The following is a 19,405-nucleotide window of genomic DNA, read 5'->3' as shown; positions in this document are numbered from 1 at the left end:
CCAGGCCCCGAGCTCAGCCCCAGGACTGGGAAGAAGAAAAAAAGAGGACAGGGGCTCCCCTTCCGGGGTTTCCCATGATGCCCTTCAGCCCCGCCTTGCAGATGGCACTGCGTGCTTGCTTTTTAACAAGGCTTCCTGTCATTTTACACAGTCGACCCTCAGTACACAAGGGACTGCTCCCTGGCCCCCCATGGGGGGAGGGGCCTGACCCCCACGCGCAAGTCCACTGCATGAACGGGGCAGTGTCTGGGAAGGCCAGTGCCCGCGCTCTGTCCTCTGGGTGGCCCCTAGAGGCTGGGCACCACGAGCACGCAAGGTCAAGAACCCAGATTGTGAGCCGGGCGCTGGTAGCTCACGCCTGTCATCCCAGCCAGGAGAGGCTGAGATCTGAGGATCACTGTTCAAAGCCAACCTGAGCAGGAAAGTTCATGAAACTCTTATCTCCAATAAACGACCAGAAAATCAGAAGTGGCGCTGTGGCTCAAGCGATAGAGCGCTAGCCTTGAGCTGAAGAGCTGAGGACAGCGCCAGGCCCAGAGTTCAAGCCCCACAGCCGACAAAATAAAGACAGACCCTACTGTGTGCGTGCTGCTCTCCCACCCCTCCGGCCGCCGTGGGCTGCCCGGCAGACGCAGGAAGCTGCAGTCTGGGGTGGACTGCACTCGGCACGCAGCTGCGTCCACAACTTCACTGAACTCCGCCACCACCTCTGAGCCACCCCGGGCCTCTGCGCCGCGGCCATTCCCCGTCCCTCCCTCCCAGCAGCCACAGTCCTGACCCCTGCGCAGGAGGCCTAGGGGGCTCCCAGCTTCCATCACCCCCAACCCCAGCCATGGCTCCGCCTCCTGCCACGAAGCCCCGCCCTGCCCACGGTCTCCAAAGAGCCTCAGCGACCGGGTGCTGCTCCCATCCCGCCGTCTCTGGTCACCCATGACAACAGCTAGCCAGGATGGGTGGCACCACGACGCGCCACCACACAGCCAGCTCTCCAGAATACGCATCCAGGCGCCACGAGCCCGGCTCCCATCTCAGACCAAATCACTGCAGTCCCCAAGGCCGCGCGGGGACACAGCGACTCAACGGCCGGGCCTCGGTTCTGAAGCCCCGCCTCTGCTACGGCAGGGGTCCCTTCTGGGCGATGCTCCCCACACCTGGAAATGCGGGGGGGGTCCTCCAAGGGGGGCGGCCCAGGCCAGCAGGGTCCCCGCAGTCCCAGAGGAGGGGCACAGCTGGCCGGTGGGGTGACCAGAGCCAGCACCCCTGCCCTGTCTCCACCGGAGGACCACCAGATGCCCACCCTCATCACCGCCCGTTCCCTCCCGTTCTCCCGCCCGCCCTGCAAGTGTCACCTGGATGCGACCCGTGGCCAGGGACGCGTGGCTCACCAGTTACAGTCCCAGGTGAGCGCCCTGGTTCACCAATCCCAAACACAGCCCAGCCCTGGCAAAGGCTGGGTGCCTCCCGGGCCCCGCCCCCAGGCTCCAGTGACAAGCCCAGGCCACTGTCACAGCTTGCCCACTGCTAGGCACCCTGCGCTTTCCCTAAGATAAGATCGCCATACAGAGCTCACGCTGGCCTCGAACTCGCCATCAGACTCCTGCCTCAGCCTGCCAGTGCTGGGACTACAGGTGTGAGCGTCCGGTCCACCTGTGGAGTTCTCGCCGGGCTGTTCATCCAAGCCCTAGCTGAACAGAGTGGAGCCGCATCTCCCACAGAACCCCCACGGCCGGTCTCAAGCCACACGATCCACAGAAGGATTTTAGGTTCCAGAAACTTCTTGGTACAATCGTCACCTGGGGCAGTAGCTGGTCCCAAAGCCATGTCCGGTGAGTGGAGCTGCTTCTGGATGCCTCCTCCCTAGACAGCAACGGGAGCAGGGAGCCTCGGGCCTCGCCCCATAACCTGCTTGTAAACTCCATCCAACCCCCGCCTGACACACAGCGCTTCCCAACTGGCCTCTAAAATACCCTCGGGGAAATCCCTCGAGAGGCCCTCCTCCTCCTCCTCCTCCTCCTCCTCCTGCCTCTCTCCCGTCACCCTTCAGAACACGAGAAGATCCAGAAAATTCCCTGCACCGTTAGTGTGTGGGCCCCCTCCCCCATCCCCACCTGCTGAGGTCCTCTCCACCTCAAGACACGCCGGAGACAACAGGCCCACGGCAGTCACCGGAGAGGACGACTACCCACTACCGTGGACACAGTGTTTTCCTCTTCTGAGACAATCTCAAGATGCCTGCCAGGCTGGCCTGGCCTCAAACCCAGGGTCCTCCTGTCTCTACCTCCCAAATGCTGGGATTACAGGGGTCATGCCTACGCTCAGCTTGGAGACACAGCCCTTCCTCTGTATGGCTAGCATCTAGAAGAAGATACTGGGATATGGAGACGGGCCCTGCGGGGGAGGGGTGGAAACCGACCTTCCAGAAGCATCCAAACCTGCCAACACCTTGACTGTGCACGCAGGCCTTTTGAGCCAGTGTGTGGTTCTCGGTTCCCGCCTCTGTGACAAGCTCATGCCGGCAGCTCAGTAATGAACCTCCGGGAGCAGAGCCGGCTCCCACCCGAGTGGCAGGGCTGACCGCGCGTGAGTCACAGCAGGCCGGCTCATCCCCGGCCCCGCAGGCTGAACCCCTGAATCACCGCTGGATTCATCCTCAGGCTCCGGCTCCGCTCCTCTAGGAAGTGAGCACCAGTCCAGCTCACCGGCTGCGTGGTGAAACACGTCTAATGGCGGGGCTCTGCCCTGCCAAAGGAAGCTGAGGGCCGCCCGCCCGCCGGCCGAGGCCGTGGCGCTGGTGGGCCGTGCGGAGACAGGGCCCTTTGTTCTGCCACTGGGGATGACGAGGGCAGAAGAGAAGGGCCTGTCTTGCTCCGTAGGGAGGCCACGCCTGGGCTGGCTGGCTGGGGGGGCAGAGCAGGGGCTGCCTGGCACAGTTGGGCTTTGGGGACACCGAGGGGACAATGGGCAGCACCCACAAGGGGTCATCAGTCAGATGGGCCCGCCTGTGGGCCGTCTCCCCATGGGGGGGGGTTAAAGAGCAGCCAGAGGGGAGGGGAAGGGTCACGGGGCGGGCGAGTGAAAGGTAGGGGTAGGGGCACTGGGAACCATCTGGGAACAAACGCTATCAGCGTGCACTGGGGAACAGACGGGTCGTCTGGGGCACCCGGGCACAGATTGCCGGGCTCACAAAAGCCACATTCATCCGGGCAACCTCCAAAGTTTATTTGGGGAAGAGAATCTCGAATCGGGGAAGAAAACCAACACTGTGTTCCCAGATGAGGACAAGCCCGCCACAAGAGCAGGTCGGCGGTGACAGGAGGGAGACACACAATGGCCCTGGCTGTTCCTGTCACTCCCTCCCGTCCTTCTGTCCCCCCCCCACCCGACTAGTCCTCCCTTTCTTTTTTAAATCTAATTCCCTCCCTCCCAGATTAAGAAATAAGCATCTGGCAGAACTGCGTGGCTGGAAGCCACAGGATGCAGATTGTATCACAGAGTATCTGCTGGCCACCAGTCTGTGTTCCCTGAGTGACCTCAGGCCCCGGCTGGGGATGTGTTTGGTTGTAGGGAAGCACTAGCACTGGCAATCTGAGGAGTGAAGGCCAGAGGTGCTGCCTGACTGCCACGGGGCACAAGGGGGTACCAGCACGGTTGTGATTTTTTCTGGGGCTCTACTCTCCATCACAGAGGTGCACAGAGATACTTCAAGTTGTTGATGGTGGTCGCGGGGCTTGAACTGGGCCTGGGCGCTGTCCCTCAGCTCTTCAGCTCAAGGCAAGCTCTCTACCCCTTGAGCCACAGCGCCACTTCCGGTTTTCTGGTGGTTCACTGGAGATAAGAGTCTCACAGACTTTCCTGTCCGGGCTGACTTTGAACCACAATCCTCAGATCTCGGCTTCCTGAGTAGCCGGGATAACGGGCAAGCCACTGTGCCCTCTTGATGTTTCAAGCTTTTTGTTTGTTTTTTTTTGTTTGTTTGTTTTTTGGGGTCCAGTTGTGGGGCCTGAACTCTGGGCCTGGGCACTGTGGGCCTGGGCTGGGGAGGTGGCTCAGTGGTAGAGCGCTTGCCTTGCATGCCTAAGGCCCTGGGTTCGATTCCTCAGCACCACATAAGCAAAAAGAAAAAAGCCGGAAGTGGTGCTGTGGCTCAAGTGGTAGAGCGCTAGCCTTGAGCTGAAGAGCTGAGGGACAGCGCCCAGGCCCGGAGTTCAGGCCCCAGGACTGGACCCCCCCCCAAAAAAAAAAAGAATCACTTGATGCTTCAAGTTTTAAGAAAGCCCAGGGAGCCAAGCCTCGGTCACGACCTGCCTGGACTGCTTGGGAAAACAGGGTCTAGGTCGCTCTTGGCTGGCGGCTGGCTCATAGAAAGGCACCCGCCGCACCAGGGCCACCCTGTCCTCCTTGCTGGATCCAACGCTGACGTCACCACGCAGCCCTGAAGTGGCAGCAGCTACCCTTCGGGGAAAACCTGCTGCCCCTGCCCTCTAACCTGAGCTCCGTCACTCTTCCCGCATGGGGGGACTCCAGATGCCCCGTCAGAGAATGAGGGTTCTGCTCCGTGCTCAGGCACCCGCACACCCAGCCCTTGCTCAGCTGCACTGAGGCCACCCAACGGTGTCTACCTGAGATGGAGCAGCTACGTGGCAGCTGTGGCAGCGGGAACACATCTCACAGCCAAACAGCAAGGGAATTCCCAAGCCCCCACCTGATCTACAGAGTCACCAGACAACTTAAGGCTGGATTTGCCCAGGAATTCCCAGCCAGAAAATTCTGAAACTTTGGGAGCAGGTGCTGTGGCACAAGCCTGTCTGACAGCCCTGCTGTGCATCTATGTGGCAGGTGCGGCGCGGTGGTAGCGTGCTTGCCACGCACACCAAGGCCCATGAGCTGCAGACTCCCAAAGGCAAAGCTCCATCAAACCAAGGGAGGGCGGCTACCAAAGCAAAGCTAAGCAGAGAGCGGCTGGGGGTTCGGAGATGCTGATAGAGGCTGATGCATTCATCCTGCAGGTGGAGAACCCGACGGTCCTCCCTAAGATCCTCCCTCACCTCTTAAAACCAGGGCAAGGGAAGATGGGAAAAGAGTTCACTGCGGTGTCTTGGCCAGAGCAGCCCTAGTCATTATCTGTAGAAAAAGGCATCAATCCACCGCTGTAATTGTGTATCCTGGGGCAAGAGAGGCTGGAAGCTTTCTTCTTTCAAGGCCAGAACATTCTGGAAGTGAATGTGGTGGTGATTTCTCTGGGGCCTCCGCTCTATTCAAGCTGCCCAGATTCATCTATAAAAGGAGCTATAGACCAGCCCACCCCCCTCCTTTTTTGGGCAAATGTAGATAAAGGTTCTTCACAGTGGGGGTCAAACGGGGCAGGGGGAGCAATGTCAATCAAGCCTGGCCGGCTCCGGGCCCAGCCAGGACAGACAAGCCTGGTGATAACGTTCTAGTCAACACATACACCTGACAACTGGGAGACAGAAGCTGGGACCCTCAGGCTGCAAAGGGGGTGTCTTCTCCAACTCCCTCCCCCCCCACACACACATCTCAGCCCAAAGAAACATGTGGGAGAGAGGCTTTGTCACCGAGCCCTGGGTGCTGAGGGGCAGAACCCCTGTGCTGTCATTCAAGTCCAAGGATGAAACTCCGGCCCTACACAAGGGCCCCAAGGTGCTCAGAGCAGCTCCTTAGCTTCCGAAACACAAGTTGGGGGGGGTCCCCTGATGCTCCTTCTTTGCTCCCGGAGAGCGCCCCCCCCCCCCAAATCCACCTAGTCCCATCTAAAGGGAGCAGAGCACTTTCCAAGACAGGAAACGGACCCAGTGGGTTCTGCGATTCACCCGCGGGGTGGGTCCGACTGTCTCAGGGTTCAAGGAGGAAAGGGGGGGGCAGTGCCGCCCTCAGGGCCTGCACCCCACTCTCTGCACCGCGTGTCTCCGGCCTTGTCCGTCTCCGCGCTCCTCCCCGTCGGTTCCCCGGCGCTTCCCGGCGGGTCCCCATCCACGCATGCCCCCTGCACGCACCCCTCCTTCACGGCGGCCAGCGCCCAGGCAGCGGGTTCGCGCGCCGGGGGCGCAGGCGCCGCCCCGACACCCTTCAGCGATCGCGCCGGCGGGCCCCGAGCCCCCCGCCCCCCGCGCGCCCCCCGCGCCGCCAGCCCGGGCCCCCGCCCGCTTCCTGCGACCCCCAATCACCACGCGAGCCACGTCCTGCTCCTCGGAAGCTGCTGGAAGCCGCCGTCCCGGGGCCCCCCGCCCCGGGCGCGCCCGCGGACGCCGCTCGGCCGCCCGGCGGCCCTGACCACTTCCTCCCGCCCCGGCCCTCCCCGGCTCCCCGCAAGCGCCCCCGCGCCCGCGGCGGGTCCCCCGCCACCGCCTCACGCACACACAATGCGCGCCCCGCGCCGGCCCGCCCCGCAGCCGCCCCCGGGACTCACCTGGGCCTCGGCCGCCGCGCGCCACCGGCCCCGGGCCAGGTCCCCGCGCGCCGCCCGCCAGTCGCTCCCGGGCCGCTCCGCCCCGCCGCGCCCGCCGCCGCCGCCGCCGCTCCCCCGCGCGCTCGCGCCCACTTCCGGGTTCCGGAGGGGCGGGGGCGGAGGGCGGGGCGCGCCGGGGCGCTGCGGGGGGCGGGGCGCCGCCAGAGCCACGCCCTCGCCCCGCCCCGCCGCGCGCGGGCCATACCAAGTGTGCGCCGGCCGGGGGGAGGCGCGCTCAGGGCGCGCCCGCTGGGCTCGGGGCCGGGCCCTCCGCGCCGCGGCCACCCCCACCGTTACTCCGCAGCGTGGTACGGCCCGAGGCCCAGGGCGGCGCGCAGCCCTTAAAGCGCCGGCTTTTGAGTGGAAGGCGGGAAAATGGCGGACTGCTCAGGACTCGGGCCTGGGTGAGTGGAGGCTCGGCAGCTGCGGGATCGGGGGTGCGGAGCGGCCCTGCGGCGGAGCGCCGGGGAGCGAGTCGGAGGAGCCCGCTCGCCCGGCGCTGTGCGCATGCTTGGGAAACTCGGGCTCGGACCCGAGTTCGCGACGCGAGCCCTCCGTCCGCTTCGATGCCATCGGCTCGGCCTTTCCCGGGCCAGGAAACGGGGCTGACGACGCCCTCCGTGAGGCACAGAACGGCCCCGGACGGAGGGCACGGAGAAGAACGCGGGCCCGGGAGCGAGAATCCGGCCCTGGGCCCCGGGCCCGGCCTGGGCGGCTCGGCCCCACTGCGCGTGCGTGCCGCCGTTGGGCGCCTGGGGCCTGGATCGCGGTTCGAAGCCAGGCCCGGGCAGGAAAGGCCCCGTGAGACGCCTATCTCCACAACAACAACAAGCTGGAAAAGGAGCCGTGGCCCAAGTGGATGGAGTGCTAGACACGAGCGAAAAGGCTCAAGACAACACCCAGGCCCTGAGTTCGAGCCCCGGGACTGACTCACAGGCCCCGCGGCCCCGCCCTTCCCGGATTGACCCGCAGTCGGGTCTTACGCTGTGTAGTCCATGCTTTTCCTTTCTTTGAGCGGTGGTTTTGGGGTTGAACCCGAGGCTGCTTGCTTGCTAGGCGAACACCAGATTCAGCCGTGCCTTTCGCCCTCTTTGGTTTTGGTTTTGGCCCGGAGGGCGCGTTTTTAAGACAGGACTCCCCGAAGACCGTGACCGCCCTCCTAATTGCATCTTGCCATAGGTTTTTTGTTTTGTTTTGTTTTTCCTTTTTTGCCAAGCTAACCTGGAACGGTGATCCTCCTGCTCTGTGCTTCTCCCCGACCCCAAATCCTGGGGCTGAACTCTGGGCCTAGGTGCTGTCCCTGAGCTGCTTTGGCTCAAGGGTAACGCTCTACCACTCGAGCCACTTCTGGCTTTTTCCGTGATTATTTGAAGAGTCTCATTAACTGCCTGGGCTGGCTTCAAAGCACGCTCCTCAGATCTCAGCCTCCTGCGTAGCTGGGATGACAGGTGTGATCCACTGGGGCTGTCGTGATCTTGGCCTTCGGCGTAGCTGTGTTGGTAGGAGTGCAGCATCATGCCTATCTATTAAGATGGGGGCTCTCAGAGCTTGTTGGCTAAGCTGATCTTGAACTAAAACCTAGCTGCAACTACCTGATGTGAGAAAAGTGTTTTTTCTATCAATGTAATTTGCTTCCTTCCCGTTAATCTTGAAGGAATTGTTTTTCTTCAGGTTCCTGCTTTGGCCTGGTGGCCTGGCCCTTGTTTGGATTCCTGTTTGATCACATACATTTGATTAAGGCATCCTGTTGGACATTCCTTGAATTTAGTAGCATCCTTTAAGCCTCTTCCTTTTGCAGACTGTGAACCTTAGCTCAGCCAATGGGAGCTGAGGGGCGTGGCCTGGTTTAGGGATACAAAAGGAGCAGCCTCCCTGCTCTTGGGTGTTTGCTTGCCAGATTTTTTGGTCGGTCATGGGTCTTGAACTCCGGGCCTGGGCGATGTCCCTGCGCTCTACTCTTTAGCTAAGGTGTGCACTCTACTACTTGAGCCACAGTGCCACTTCTGGTTTTCTAGTGGTTTATTGGAGATAACAGCCTCACCGATGTTCCTGCCCGTGCTGGCTTTTAACCACGATCCTCAGATCTCAGCCTCCTAAGTAGCTAGGATGACAGGCGTGAGCCACCAGCGCCCGGCTGCTTGCCAGATTTTTGGCTGATGGTGCACTCTTCTGCAGAAGTTAACTCGGCCTTGCCAAGTTCTTGTCAAGGTGGTGTCTTCATTCCTGTGTGACACTCAGACATTCTGAACTGTGAGCTGTCGGTCCCAGGTGGCTTCTACACCGTGTGCATGCGTATGCCAATCCTTGGTCTTTAACTTGGGGCTTGAAAGCTGTCCTAGGGCTTTCATGCTCAAGACTGGCGCTCTACCACTTGAGCCACAGCTCCACCTCTGGCTTTTTGGTGGTTCATTGGAAATAAGAGCCTCAGGGACTTTCCTGCCTGGGCTGACTGGGAACTGCGATCCTCACGTCGCTCCAGCCTCCTGAGTAGCTGGCCTGACAACGATAAGCCACCAGTGCCTGGCTGCCTGGGAGTCTTTATGTCACATGCCTGGCCTACCCAAACACACACACACACACACACAGCACCTCCTCCAGGCCAAAGGCTTGGGGTGCTCACCGCCGCACCCCAGGGCATGCGGATGCACAGAAGCCTGGAGGAACGGGTGGCCAGCCCATAGCTGATTCCACACCAGACAGCCTCGCTCAGAACTCTTCCCATTCTTTCCTTGGCCCAGGAATTTGACCCACAGGGGCTCATGTGACCCCCACTTACGTTGTCCTGGGACGGCCTTGGGACCAGACTTGTCACTAGCTCCAACTAATGGACAGACCTCTTGATTTCTCTGCTTTTTTATTTAGTGGTCCTAGGGATGGAACTCGGCTTCACAGTGCTTTACCACGCATGCGTGGGTCTGCTACCAGTACTGGGGCTTGAACTCAGGGTCCACATTCTCACGTAGCCTTTTCCCCCAAGGCTAGCACTTTACCCCCTTGAGCCACAGCTCTCAGCATTTTTGCTGGTTAATTGGAGAAAAAGAGTCAGAGGTTTGTCTTCCCAGGGCTGGCTTTGAACCGTGACCCTCGGATCTCAGCCTCCTGAGTAGCTGGGATGACAGGCCTGAGCCACCCACCCTGGGCTGACAGAACTCTACCACTGAAACCACACCTTGGCCCTCCTGTTTGCTTTAGCTAGTTTTCACATGGGTTCTGGGTTTGCCCAGGGCTGGACCAGGCAGAGCTGCTTGTTCTTACGTCTCCTGCATAGCTGGAGCACAGGCGTGTATCACCGGAGCTGAATTGTTCATTCATTGATTAGGGTGGGGTCTTGCTGCTGGGCTTGGTGGCTTGCACCTGTACTCTAGCTCCAGGGAAGTTCCTGCAATACAATAAGCTACTCAGAAGAAGCGGGAGGGGGCGCTGTAGCTCTGGTAGAGAGGTAACCTGTACTAAAGGAAGATCAGAGACAGGTGCCCAGGCTCAGAGTTTGAGCCCCAGGAATAGCAAAAAAAAAATTAAGATGAGGTCTTCCTATCTTTTTGCCTAAACTGGCCTTTGTTTAGTCCTCCTGATCTTGGCCTCCGAGTGGCTGGGATGCAGGCCTCCGCCTTGCATGGATTCAAAAGGTGCTGTTTCCGGGGTGACGTGGCTGAGCCGTCTCTTCTCTTGTAGGAAGCTTTCGGGGCCTGCCACCCCCTCGGCCAGGGCGAAGGGGAAGCGAGCACAAGGTAAGCACCGTTCCGCCGGGACGCCGCAGTGCGTCTTCTTTTCCTTGTTCTTTTTTTCTCTTTGTGTTTGGTGTGTCCTGGGTCTTGAACTCAGGACCCGGATGCTACCCCTGAGCTATTTTTTTTTGCTCAAGGCTAGCACTCTTGCCACTTTTGAGCCATGGCTCAAAAAGCATTTTGACGATTCATTGGTGATAAGAGTTAAACACAGTTTCCTGCCCTGGCTGGCTTCAAACCACAGTCCTCCGATCTCAGCCTCCTGAGTAGCTGGGACTACGGGATTATGTAGCACAGGTTTCTTGCAGTGTGTTTGGGGAGCACAAAACCGGCTACAGAAAGGGGGCGGCTGCTCTGCCTCTAGCCACACACTTCAGGGGCTCCGGAGTCTGCTGACCGCCGCCCTGCGGCTCGGAGTGTGTCCGGAGAGAGTGGAGTCCTCTGGGGCCCTGGGGGTCCCTCTCCACCTTGGGGGTGGGGCTGTGTTCGAGAACACGTCCCTGAGCATGATGTCCCCAGAAGTTAGTGTCACTCTAAGCCCCACCTGCTCACCCTTAGCAGAGCTCACCCTGGCAGTGTGGTGCTGCCTGTGGGCACGCTTAGAGGCCAGCCTGGCTCCGAGAGCCGCGTGCACCGCGCCCGTCCCTGCAGGCTGAGCTGAGCGCAGCCGCGTCCCCGCCCCTCGCTGCCCAGCTGGCTGAGCTTTGCCTCCTTCTCTCCGCCAAAGCAGCCAAAGCAGAGTCCGGCTCCTGGCGCAGGCAGTGGTGTTGCCGGCCGGGCTCGCCCTGCCAGGCTCGGGGCCTCAGCCTTGGCGCTCTCCTCAGTCTCCCGAGGCCGGAGGGAGAGCTCTGCCCAGAACACCTAGAAAAAGCCCGAGACCTGCATGGCGGCTCACGCCTGTCATCCCAACTACTCAGGAGGCTGAGATCTGAGGATCGTGGTTCCAAGCCAGCCTGAGCAGGAAAGTCTGTGAGACTTTGATCTCCCATGAACCACCAGAAGACCAGAAGTGGCGCTGTGGCTCAAGTGGTAGAGCATTTGGCTTGAGTTGAAGAGCTGAGGGACAGCGCCCAGGCCCCTAGTTCAAAACCCACCACCGACAAAAAACAAAAGGCCAGCAGTCGTTGGAGAAGGGCAGCAATGCGCTCCCGCAGGCAGCCCAGGCCTCTCGCTGGCGAAGGGCAGGGCGCAGCACGGCTGCGCGCACCCCGCCCTCCACTGGCGCCTCCCATCGCTGCCGCACCTGCTGCACCCTCGCCCGGCCCGCGTGCCGCGCGTGCAGCTGGGCCGGCTCCGCACCCACCGTGTCCTGTAGGTTTTCCCGCAGGCAGCAGGGGGCGCACAGGCGCTGGCGGGCACAAGGAGGCCGCTTCCTTTTTCTGTTGCTGAGCAAGCCGGGCTGTCCACGCCCGGGTCTGGGTGAGGCCGTCCTGCCGGTCAGCCTTCCCCGGTGCCCCGTGGTGGTCTTGTCATCAACCGCCGTGTGTCACCCGCAGGAGGAAGAGTGGTCGAGTCCCGATACTTGCAGTATGAGAAGAAAGTCAGAAAGGTGAGGCGCATATGATACTTGCATAGCTAGCGATTTCGGTAACTACAAGCAGTGGCTAAGGGTTGAGGGCCCCTCATCCAAAATGCCGGGACCACGAGGAGTCAGGCTTGGGGTGTCCGCAGCTTTCCTGAATCAAAATCTGAATTGCAAGTGCCTCAAGATCTGGAACTTGAGTCAGGCGCCTGTGGCTCCCTCCCGCCCATCAGCCTAACAACCCAGGAGGCTGCGGTATGAGCATCATGGTCCAAAGCCAGCCTGGGCAGAAAAGTCCCAGTGGGACTCTGATCTCCAAGGAGCCACTCAAAAACAAAGTAGAGCAGTGGCTCACGTTGGGCGCCAGCCTCGGAAAAGCCCATGACGGACAAAAAAGGAAAGGGGAAATTGGAACTTTCTGAGCTTCCATCGCATTGGCCCTTAAAAGGTTTCTGGTTTTGGGGTTGGGAGTTAGGGTTCCAGCAGTGTGGACGCTACGCCCCATGTGCGCTTCACCCGAGTTTGGGGGTCCTGGGAGGGTGCAAGGGGACCCCAAGCGGCCCCCGCTGGGCGTGTGGTGTAGACTTGCCTCTCTCTGGGATGCGCATGTGCTCCTGAACCCCAGCTCTTGATGGAGATGGGGTCTCAGAAACTTTATGCCTGGACTGGCCTCAAACCACAATCCTCCCCACATCTGCCTCCCCAGTAGCCAGGATTATAGGCGTGAACCACCAGAGCCGGGCTCTTTTCCTTTTTGATCAAGGTAATGATCAGGGCCGAACTCCCCCAGTGACAGTTTTCTTTGTAACCATTGAAGACGAACGCTGGTGTAAAGGCTCATGTTCCTGAAGCCCGGCGCAGTCTGTCGTGTGCTGAGCACACTCCAGGGCTAGCCGGCAGCCCCCCTCCGCTGCATCTGCTCTGGTGCGCGTCCAAGCGCGAGGCTGGCCCCAGTTAGGGCAACACGTGTTTGACCTTCCTACGTGGGGTCACACCGGAGCCCCCTGAAGGAAGAGCGGGCTCAGCGCTGGGCACACGCTCTCACTGGCCCCCACTGGCCCCCAGGAGCCTGCGTCGGACCCGCCCAGGACCCGCGGCAAGGCACCCGAGGTAGGGCGGAAGGCCGGCGCGCCCCACAAGGCCAGAGGTAAGGCACGGTGGGGGGACACTTTGTGCCATCAGCACCACCCTTCGTGGGGCGCCGGTGGCTCCCGCCTGTCATCCCAGCTCCGTAGGAGGTTGAGATCTGAGGACTGCAGTTCGAAGCCAGCCCTGGCAGGAAAGTCCATAAGACTCTTACCGCCAAAAAGCAAAGCATAGAGCTGTGGCCCTGAGCGTAAAAGCGCCCTGGGGTGTCGGCTGCCACCCCACAGGGAGCCCCCCCACCCCTCACCCCCCGCCTGGCTGCTCACCAGCACCGACACACAAGTGGCTCTCCTGACCCCTGGTTCTAGAAGCTTCCACCAGAATGAGAGAAGTCGGTTCTCGTGGTGGCAGGGGAAGCGAGGGCCACTTTGGAGGGTGTTCTGTCTCTGACACGTGCGAGGCTGCCCCTCGTCTCCTGGGGAGGTTTTATTTAGCTTGCCTGTTATCTGGGGCCGCCCCTCGCCCCGCGCCCGGGCGGCAGTGGGTGGGAGCGGCCTGGTGGGAGCGGCAGGTGCCGGGTCTCGGCGCGCATGCGCAGAGGGTCTGACTCGAAGGCTCTGTTGGCCAGCGGACAGCGGGCCCCGGCGGGAGCTGCAGTCCTCGGTGCTGGAAGGACACGGCTCCGCCTCCCCCCACCGCGACCTCGACCTGGACCTGTCCGCCATTCATGGTAGGTCCTCCCGCGGCGACGCGGCCCGCCGCGGTCTGTGCGCCGCGGTTCTGTGCGTGCAGCGGTGGCGGGTCTGTCCTGGGCTAGGGCGCTGTGATTCCACAACGTTCTGCGCAGGGGCAACCGCGGTGAGCGCGGCTCTCGGGCAGCCCCGTTGCCAGCGCGGGGAAGGGGGACCGGGTCCCCTTGAGATGGGCCAAGATGCGTGCGACCGCTCCGCTCACCGCCCTCTCCCGCTGGGAGCCAGGGGCACGCCTGCCGTCCCAGCACGGGCCAAGGCAGGAGGGGCAGGAGTTGGAGCCTGGTGGACTCCACCGCAGGAGCCCGTCTCAGACACTAGAGACGGGCGGGGCGAGGCCCGGCCTCAGGCCCTGCAGACAGGTGGAGGAGGCCCTGGTGTTTGTCTTAGACTCAAGCATGCTGAGAAAGACGCTCCCACTGGAAGAGACCGTGTACAAGCAGGCCAGGACGGCTGGCTCCGGCGCCCCGCAGAGGAAGAGCCCAGTAAGAGCCTGGAGGGGCGGCGGGGGCTCTCCCCGGCTGCCACGGTCATCTTCATTCCCAAGCGGGCAGTCAACGGCCCTATGGGGGCAGGGCGTGGGTGGGTGCCTTGCCCAGCTGGAAGAGACCCTGGTCCCTGGGCCTTCATCTGAGGGCCTGGATGCTGTCCCTGAGCTTTGTCACAGAAGGCGGGAGCTCTGCCACTTGAGCCACAGCTCCACTTCTGGCTTTTCGCTGGTTCATTGGAGAGCTGAGTCTCGTGGACTTTCCTAACCGGGCTGGCTTTGAACCGCGATCCTCTCATCTCAGCCTCTTGAGTAGCTGGGTTATGGACGGGTGCCGGGTCTGGCCTGGCCCGGTCGTGCGTGGATTGGGCTCTGGGCCTGCGCCGGCTGACGGGGAGCTGAGGCCTCTGCGGTTCCCTCAGGATCTCCTGGAGATGTTGGACATGATCGAGTCGCAGACATTGCTCCTGTGCCTGCTGACCGTGAAGGTGAGGGACCCTGGCGCCTGGCCAGGCCGGGGCGGCACTGCCGGGCCCCCAGCCTCACCCCACGTCCCATGTCTGCAGATCGAGAACAACGTGGCGCGCATGGAGGCGGCGGGCGGGCGGCGGCTGTCGCTGCTGTGTCGTGAGTGGGCGCAGCTGCAGCGCCAGGCGCACGAGTTGCAGCACCGCTGCGCACTCCGCGACCGGAGGCAGGCGCTGGCCGTGCTGCTGGACACCCAGGTCTCCCCAGCCCGGCCCCCCGCGCCCTGGCCCCCCCCAAAGACCCACCCCAGGCCGAGCACCGCAGTCACCTCTGCAGACCGGCCACTCCTGAGGGGGAGGAGGGAGGGGTCACGTCACGGTGCAAGAGCAGCCCCCGGGTCCGGGGTCCCTCCCCTCCCCGTCCGGCCCCTCGCTCCGGCCCCCTCACACCCTCCCTCACCCTGGATTGCAGGATGAGATGCTCCGCCCGTTCCGAGCTGTGGCGGACCGCTTCCGGGAGCAGTATCGGGACTTGGCCTCGGCGCTGGACAGCACCAGACACGAGCTGCCCGTGCACGCCATCCACCTGCCCGGGGATGGGCCGCGGCTCCTAGGTATGCACGCACATGCGCCCTGGGCCTTCCCGCACCCAGGCTGAGTGTGAGTCCCAGTACTGACACTGAAAGAGGCAAGTTTGGGTTTTTTTGTTTTTTTTTTTGTCGTTCATGGGGCCTGAACTCTGGGCCTGGGCGCTGTCCCTCAGCTCTTCAGTCAAGGCTAGCGCTCTACCACTTGAGCCACAGCGCCACTTCCGGCTTTTATCTTTTTGCTTATGTGGTGCTGAGAAATCGAACCCAGGGCCTCATGCACGGGAGGCGAGCGCTCTACCACTGAGCCACCTTCCCGGCCCTAAAATAATTTTTTAAAAGAATTAACGGTCGGGCACCGGTGGCTCCCGCCAGCCATCCCAGCTACTCAGGAGGCTGAGATCTGAGGATCGCGGTTCAAAGCCAGCTGGGCGGGACGTCCTGGAGACTCTGATCTCCAGTGCACCGCCACACGCCCTGAAGCGAAGCTGCGGCTCCAGCGGTGGAGCGCCAGACTTGCACCAAGTCCAAGGGGTGGAGCGCGGCCAGGCCTGCGGAGCCTTCCAGGGCCCCAGCCCCGAGGCCCTGCTCCTCACGCACCCGCCCCTGCTCTTCACAGACGCGCTGCAGCCCGAGCTGCTGGAGACGCAGCGGCTGCTGCGCGCGCTCGGCGTGGACGCGGCGGTGGGGGAGGCGCCGGTGCTGGGGCTGCTGAGCGAGCTGCGCACGGCCTCGCGCGAGAAGGACGCACAGCTCCGCAGGTAACGCCCGCCGCGCTGACCCTCCCTGCCCCGCCGCGCCCCCCGCCCCGGGAACCCCACGCAGCTCCCAGCCACAGAGCCCCCGAGCAGCCAGCTGGGGCGACGGCCGCCCTGTGCTGGGGGAGTCGTGGCGATGAGCTGTGACCCTGGCCCGGGGTCCTCTTCCACCAAGGTCCCGCCGCGCCCCGACTGCTCTTGGCTGTGCTGTGAGCTGTGCGCCAGCGCGGGTGCCCACGGTCAGGACTTGAACTCTGGGCCTGGGCCCTCACAGGCTGGCGCTGGCCACTGGAGCCACTGCTCCCAGGATGTTCATCCTTTTTTGCTCCCGAGTAGGATTGTTTTTCACTCCTGTCTGGAGGAAGATCTTCCTCTCCTCGTTTTCTTTTTCTCCCTTTGTCCTAATTGGGGCCTGGCGCTGTCCTGAGCTTTTGCTTTTCGCTGGTCAAGGTGGTGTCTTACCGCTTGAGCCACAGCTCCATCTCCCACTTTGGGGGGCTCGCTGGAGACAGTCTCACGGGCCTTGCTGCCCGCAGCTGACCTCAAAGCATGATCCTCATAACTCAGCCTCCCGAGTAGCAGGGTGCCTGGCTTGAAGAACCGCAATCCTCCGGATGCAGCGGGCAGTGAGGATCCAGGGTTTGGGTGTTCACTGACACACAAGCACACCCAGAAAGACGTGGGGGGCCGCCTGGCCTGGCCAGCCCTGTCCAGTGCCGGCCTCCCCCCCCCCCCCCCGCCCCCGGGCTGAGCCTCGTCTCCCCCGCAGGTTCTTCTGGCAGGTGCTGGAGCTGGACGCGGAGGCCAGCCATGAGGCCGCGCTGCGGAGCCAGCAGCTGTGGGAGGAGGCCGTGGGCCCGGCCTGCGGCCGCTGGTACTTCGGCACCGACGGTGGCCCCGCCGAGCCGGTGGGCATCGCGCCGCCCGCGGGCCGGGCCCACGAGCGCCGCCCGTGACGCCCGCGGCTGCGCTTTTTCCGGGGACGACTCGGCGGCCTCGGGGGGCCGGGTGCGGTGGTGCGGGCGCAGGTGGTGCGGGGCGCAGGTGGCGCGGGGCGCAGTGGCGGTTACCTTCGTGATGGACACGTGGATTAAAGGGCGGCGCGGGCGCTGCGCCCCGCGAGTGCGGAGAGCGGAGAGCGCGGCCTCCGGTGTGGCTTCCGCGACGCGGGACGGGGGGGGACACGGGACGGGGGGGACAGGGGAGGGGGGGGTCGCGGGACGGGGGGGGACGGGGGGGACGCGGGACGGGGGGACGGGGGAGGGACGCGGGACGGGGGGATGCGGGACGGGGGGGACGGGGGGACGGGGGGGACGCGGGAGGGGGGGGACGGGGGGGACGGAGGGGGGGACGCGGGACGGGGGGGACGCGGGACGGGGGGACGCGGGACGGGGGGGACGGAGGGGGGGACGCGGGACAGGGGAGGACGCGGGACGGGGGGGACGCGGGACGGGGGGGACGCGGGACGGGGGGGACGGAGGGGGGGGACGCGGGACGGGGGGGACGGAGGGGGGACGCGGGACGGGGGGGGACGCGGGACGGGGGGGGGGGGGGGAGTCAGAAACTGACTTGAGGCTGCCTGGTGTGAGAAAGTTCCAGAATGCCAGGGTAGCCGTGGGCGGGCCCCGTTCGCGGGGCGTTTCCACCCGGGTGCGGGGTCAGGGCCCGCGGGGACGCGGCGCGGGGGAGTCGCGGGCGGCCCGGAGCGGCAGGCAGCGCGCAGCGCAGCCGGCGAAGGCGAAGGCGAAGGCGCTCCCGGGTCGGGGTCAGGTCCGGGCCGCCGCCAGGCTCCCGAGGCCGCAGGTCAGGGCCCGGAGCGCAGAGGCCCCTCCCCAGCTCCGGCCCGCACCCACCCCGCAGCGTCCCGCCGCAGCCGCTCCCACCCGCCACCCCCCCCAAGCCGGCCGCGGCCTCTGTCCGGCCCAGGAAGCATCTGGGGGCCACGGGGCCACTTGCTGCCACCCGCGCTCAGCTCGTGTCCGCGTCCCGGCTGCCCCGTGGGGCCAGGCCGCCCCCAGAAGGCCGGCGCCCACCACACACCCACACCCCGTGCTGGGGCACGCGAGGTGATGACGGGGGACGCCAGGGGACCCTCACGCCCTGCTCCTGGACCCCACGCGGGGGGGGGGGGGGGGGTTACATGAATTACTGCACCAGGAGCCACTGTAGAGATCAAACAGCCGGGCGTGGGCGCTCACACCTGTAATCCCAGCCCTGCAGTTAGAGGCAGGAGGCTCAGGAGTCCCAGACTCCCTGTTCCAAAGGGGGGGGGTGGTCAAGAGGGCAGAACACAAAGGCTCAGACATCTGAGCCTTCCGGGGGTTCGCGCCTGGCCCCAGTGGTCAGATAGGCAGAGTGCCAGCATCAGAAAGGTGAAGGTAGAGATGGGGTCACCTTGGGGTTGGGGTGAGCCAGCGGCCAGACACGCACGCACGCACGCACAGGAAGAAGTCTAGACGGATGTTCAGAGGTGCAGGGCGGGCAGGATGCCAGCCAGCCACTGTGGGGACCGAAAGGCAAGAGCCAGGCGCGGCGCTCACTGTTACTGCACACTTGGGAGGCTGAGAACGGGAGGATCGTGGTTCTGGCAGGGCAGAGAATTCGTGAGCCACCTCACCCCTGCAGCCCCAGCACAGTGCAAAGCCGATGTCTAGGCAGATGCCAGTTCAGATGCGCTGCTCAGCTGGGAGACAACAGCATCCCCATAACCAGTGCCAAACGGGGCTGAGCTGGGTTCTGGCGGGAGGCGGCGGAGATCCTGCCTGGCAAGCCCAAGACTCAGGTTCTATCCCGGCCGCCGGCTCTCCAGGCTCTCACAGGAGCACGCAAAGTGGGTCTGTGCAGCCGGGCCGGACGGGACCGGGAGCACTCACATGCCCAACGTGGCAGGGACTTTCACAGGGCTCAAAGTCTTTGTGTTTTTTTTAAGCTGGGCACCTGTTCACGCCTGTTCTCCTGGCTACTTGGGAGGCTGAGATCTGAGGATCACGATTCAAAGCCAGCCCAGGCAGGAAAGTCCGTGAGACTCTTCTCTCCAATAAACCACCAGAAAAACCAAAATGGCACTGTGGCTCGAGTGGTAGAGTGCACACCTTGAGCTGACGAGCTAAGGGACAGCGCCCAGGCCCCGAGTTCAAGACCCAGGACTGACAAAACCCTTTTCCCCCTCTATTCACTGTGCGGCGGTCAGGTCTTGAGCTGCTCCTGCCCTGCCTCCAGGTGCTGGGATTGCAGGACTCACAGCGCTCCGGGGGCCTGAACGCAGGGCCTGGGCGCTGCCCACGCCGAGTGCCTAATGGCTCCTGCAGACCCGCCCGCACAGGGCAGGGCCGGGCAGGGCAGCGCAGAGCCGGGCCGGGCCGGGCGGGGCAGCGCGGGGGTAGCGCAGGGCGGGCAGGGCAGGGCAGCGCAGGGCGGGCAGCGCAGGGCCGGGCCGGGCGGGGCAGCGCAGGGCGGGCAGGGCAGGGCGGGGCAGCGCAGGGCGGGGCAGGGCAGGGCGGGGCAGGCAGGGCGGGGCGGGGCAGGGCAGGGCAGGGCAGGCAGGGGAGTGCAGGGCAGGGC

The 19,405-nt window shown here is 63.7% G+C and overlaps 1 protein-coding gene across 1 annotated transcript; it reads left to right on the top strand.

Annotated features, from left to right (window-relative positions):
- The first annotated feature begins 6,753 nt into the window (after positions 1–6,753).
- On the top strand, positions 6,754–16,958 carry Haus8 (HAUS augmin like complex subunit 8). The gene is made up of 11 exons (XM_042670601.1): positions 6,754–6,867; positions 10,136–10,191; positions 11,685–11,737; positions 12,776–12,857; positions 13,425–13,526; positions 13,936–14,030; positions 14,455–14,520; positions 14,599–14,757; positions 14,972–15,113; positions 15,706–15,847; positions 16,614–16,958. Exons 1-11 carry the CDS (start codon positions 6,839–6,841, stop codon positions 16,798–16,800), a joined length of 1,113 nt encoding a protein of 370 aa, XP_042526535.1. The 5' UTR covers positions 6,754–6,838; the 3' UTR covers positions 16,801–16,958.
- Positions 16,959–19,405: the final 2,447 nt, after the last annotated feature.

This window comes from Dipodomys spectabilis, unplaced genomic scaffold (assembly GCF_019054845.1).
Source record: "Dipodomys spectabilis isolate Male_0828 unplaced genomic scaffold, ASM1905484v1 ptg000573l, whole genome shotgun sequence".
Classification (NCBI taxonomy): domain Eukaryota; kingdom Metazoa; phylum Chordata; class Mammalia; order Rodentia; family Heteromyidae; genus Dipodomys; species Dipodomys spectabilis.
Note: the sequence above shows the minus strand (reverse complement) of the source record. Positions and strands in the feature narration are given on the sequence as shown.

Excerpts from the sequence above, each read along its gene's own strand:
- Haus8 (XM_042670601.1), top strand. The coding sequence starts at position 6,839 with ATGGCGGACTGCTCAGGACTCGGGCCTGG. Across the intron at positions 10,192-11,684 it reads GAAGGGGAAGCGAGCACAAG|GAGGAAGAGTGGTCGAGTCC; the intron begins GTAAGCACCGTT and ends TGTCACCCGCAG. Across the intron at positions 11,738-12,775 it reads ATGAGAAGAAAGTCAGAAAG|GAGCCTGCGTCGGACCCGCC; the intron begins GTGAGGCGCATA and ends ACTGGCCCCCAG.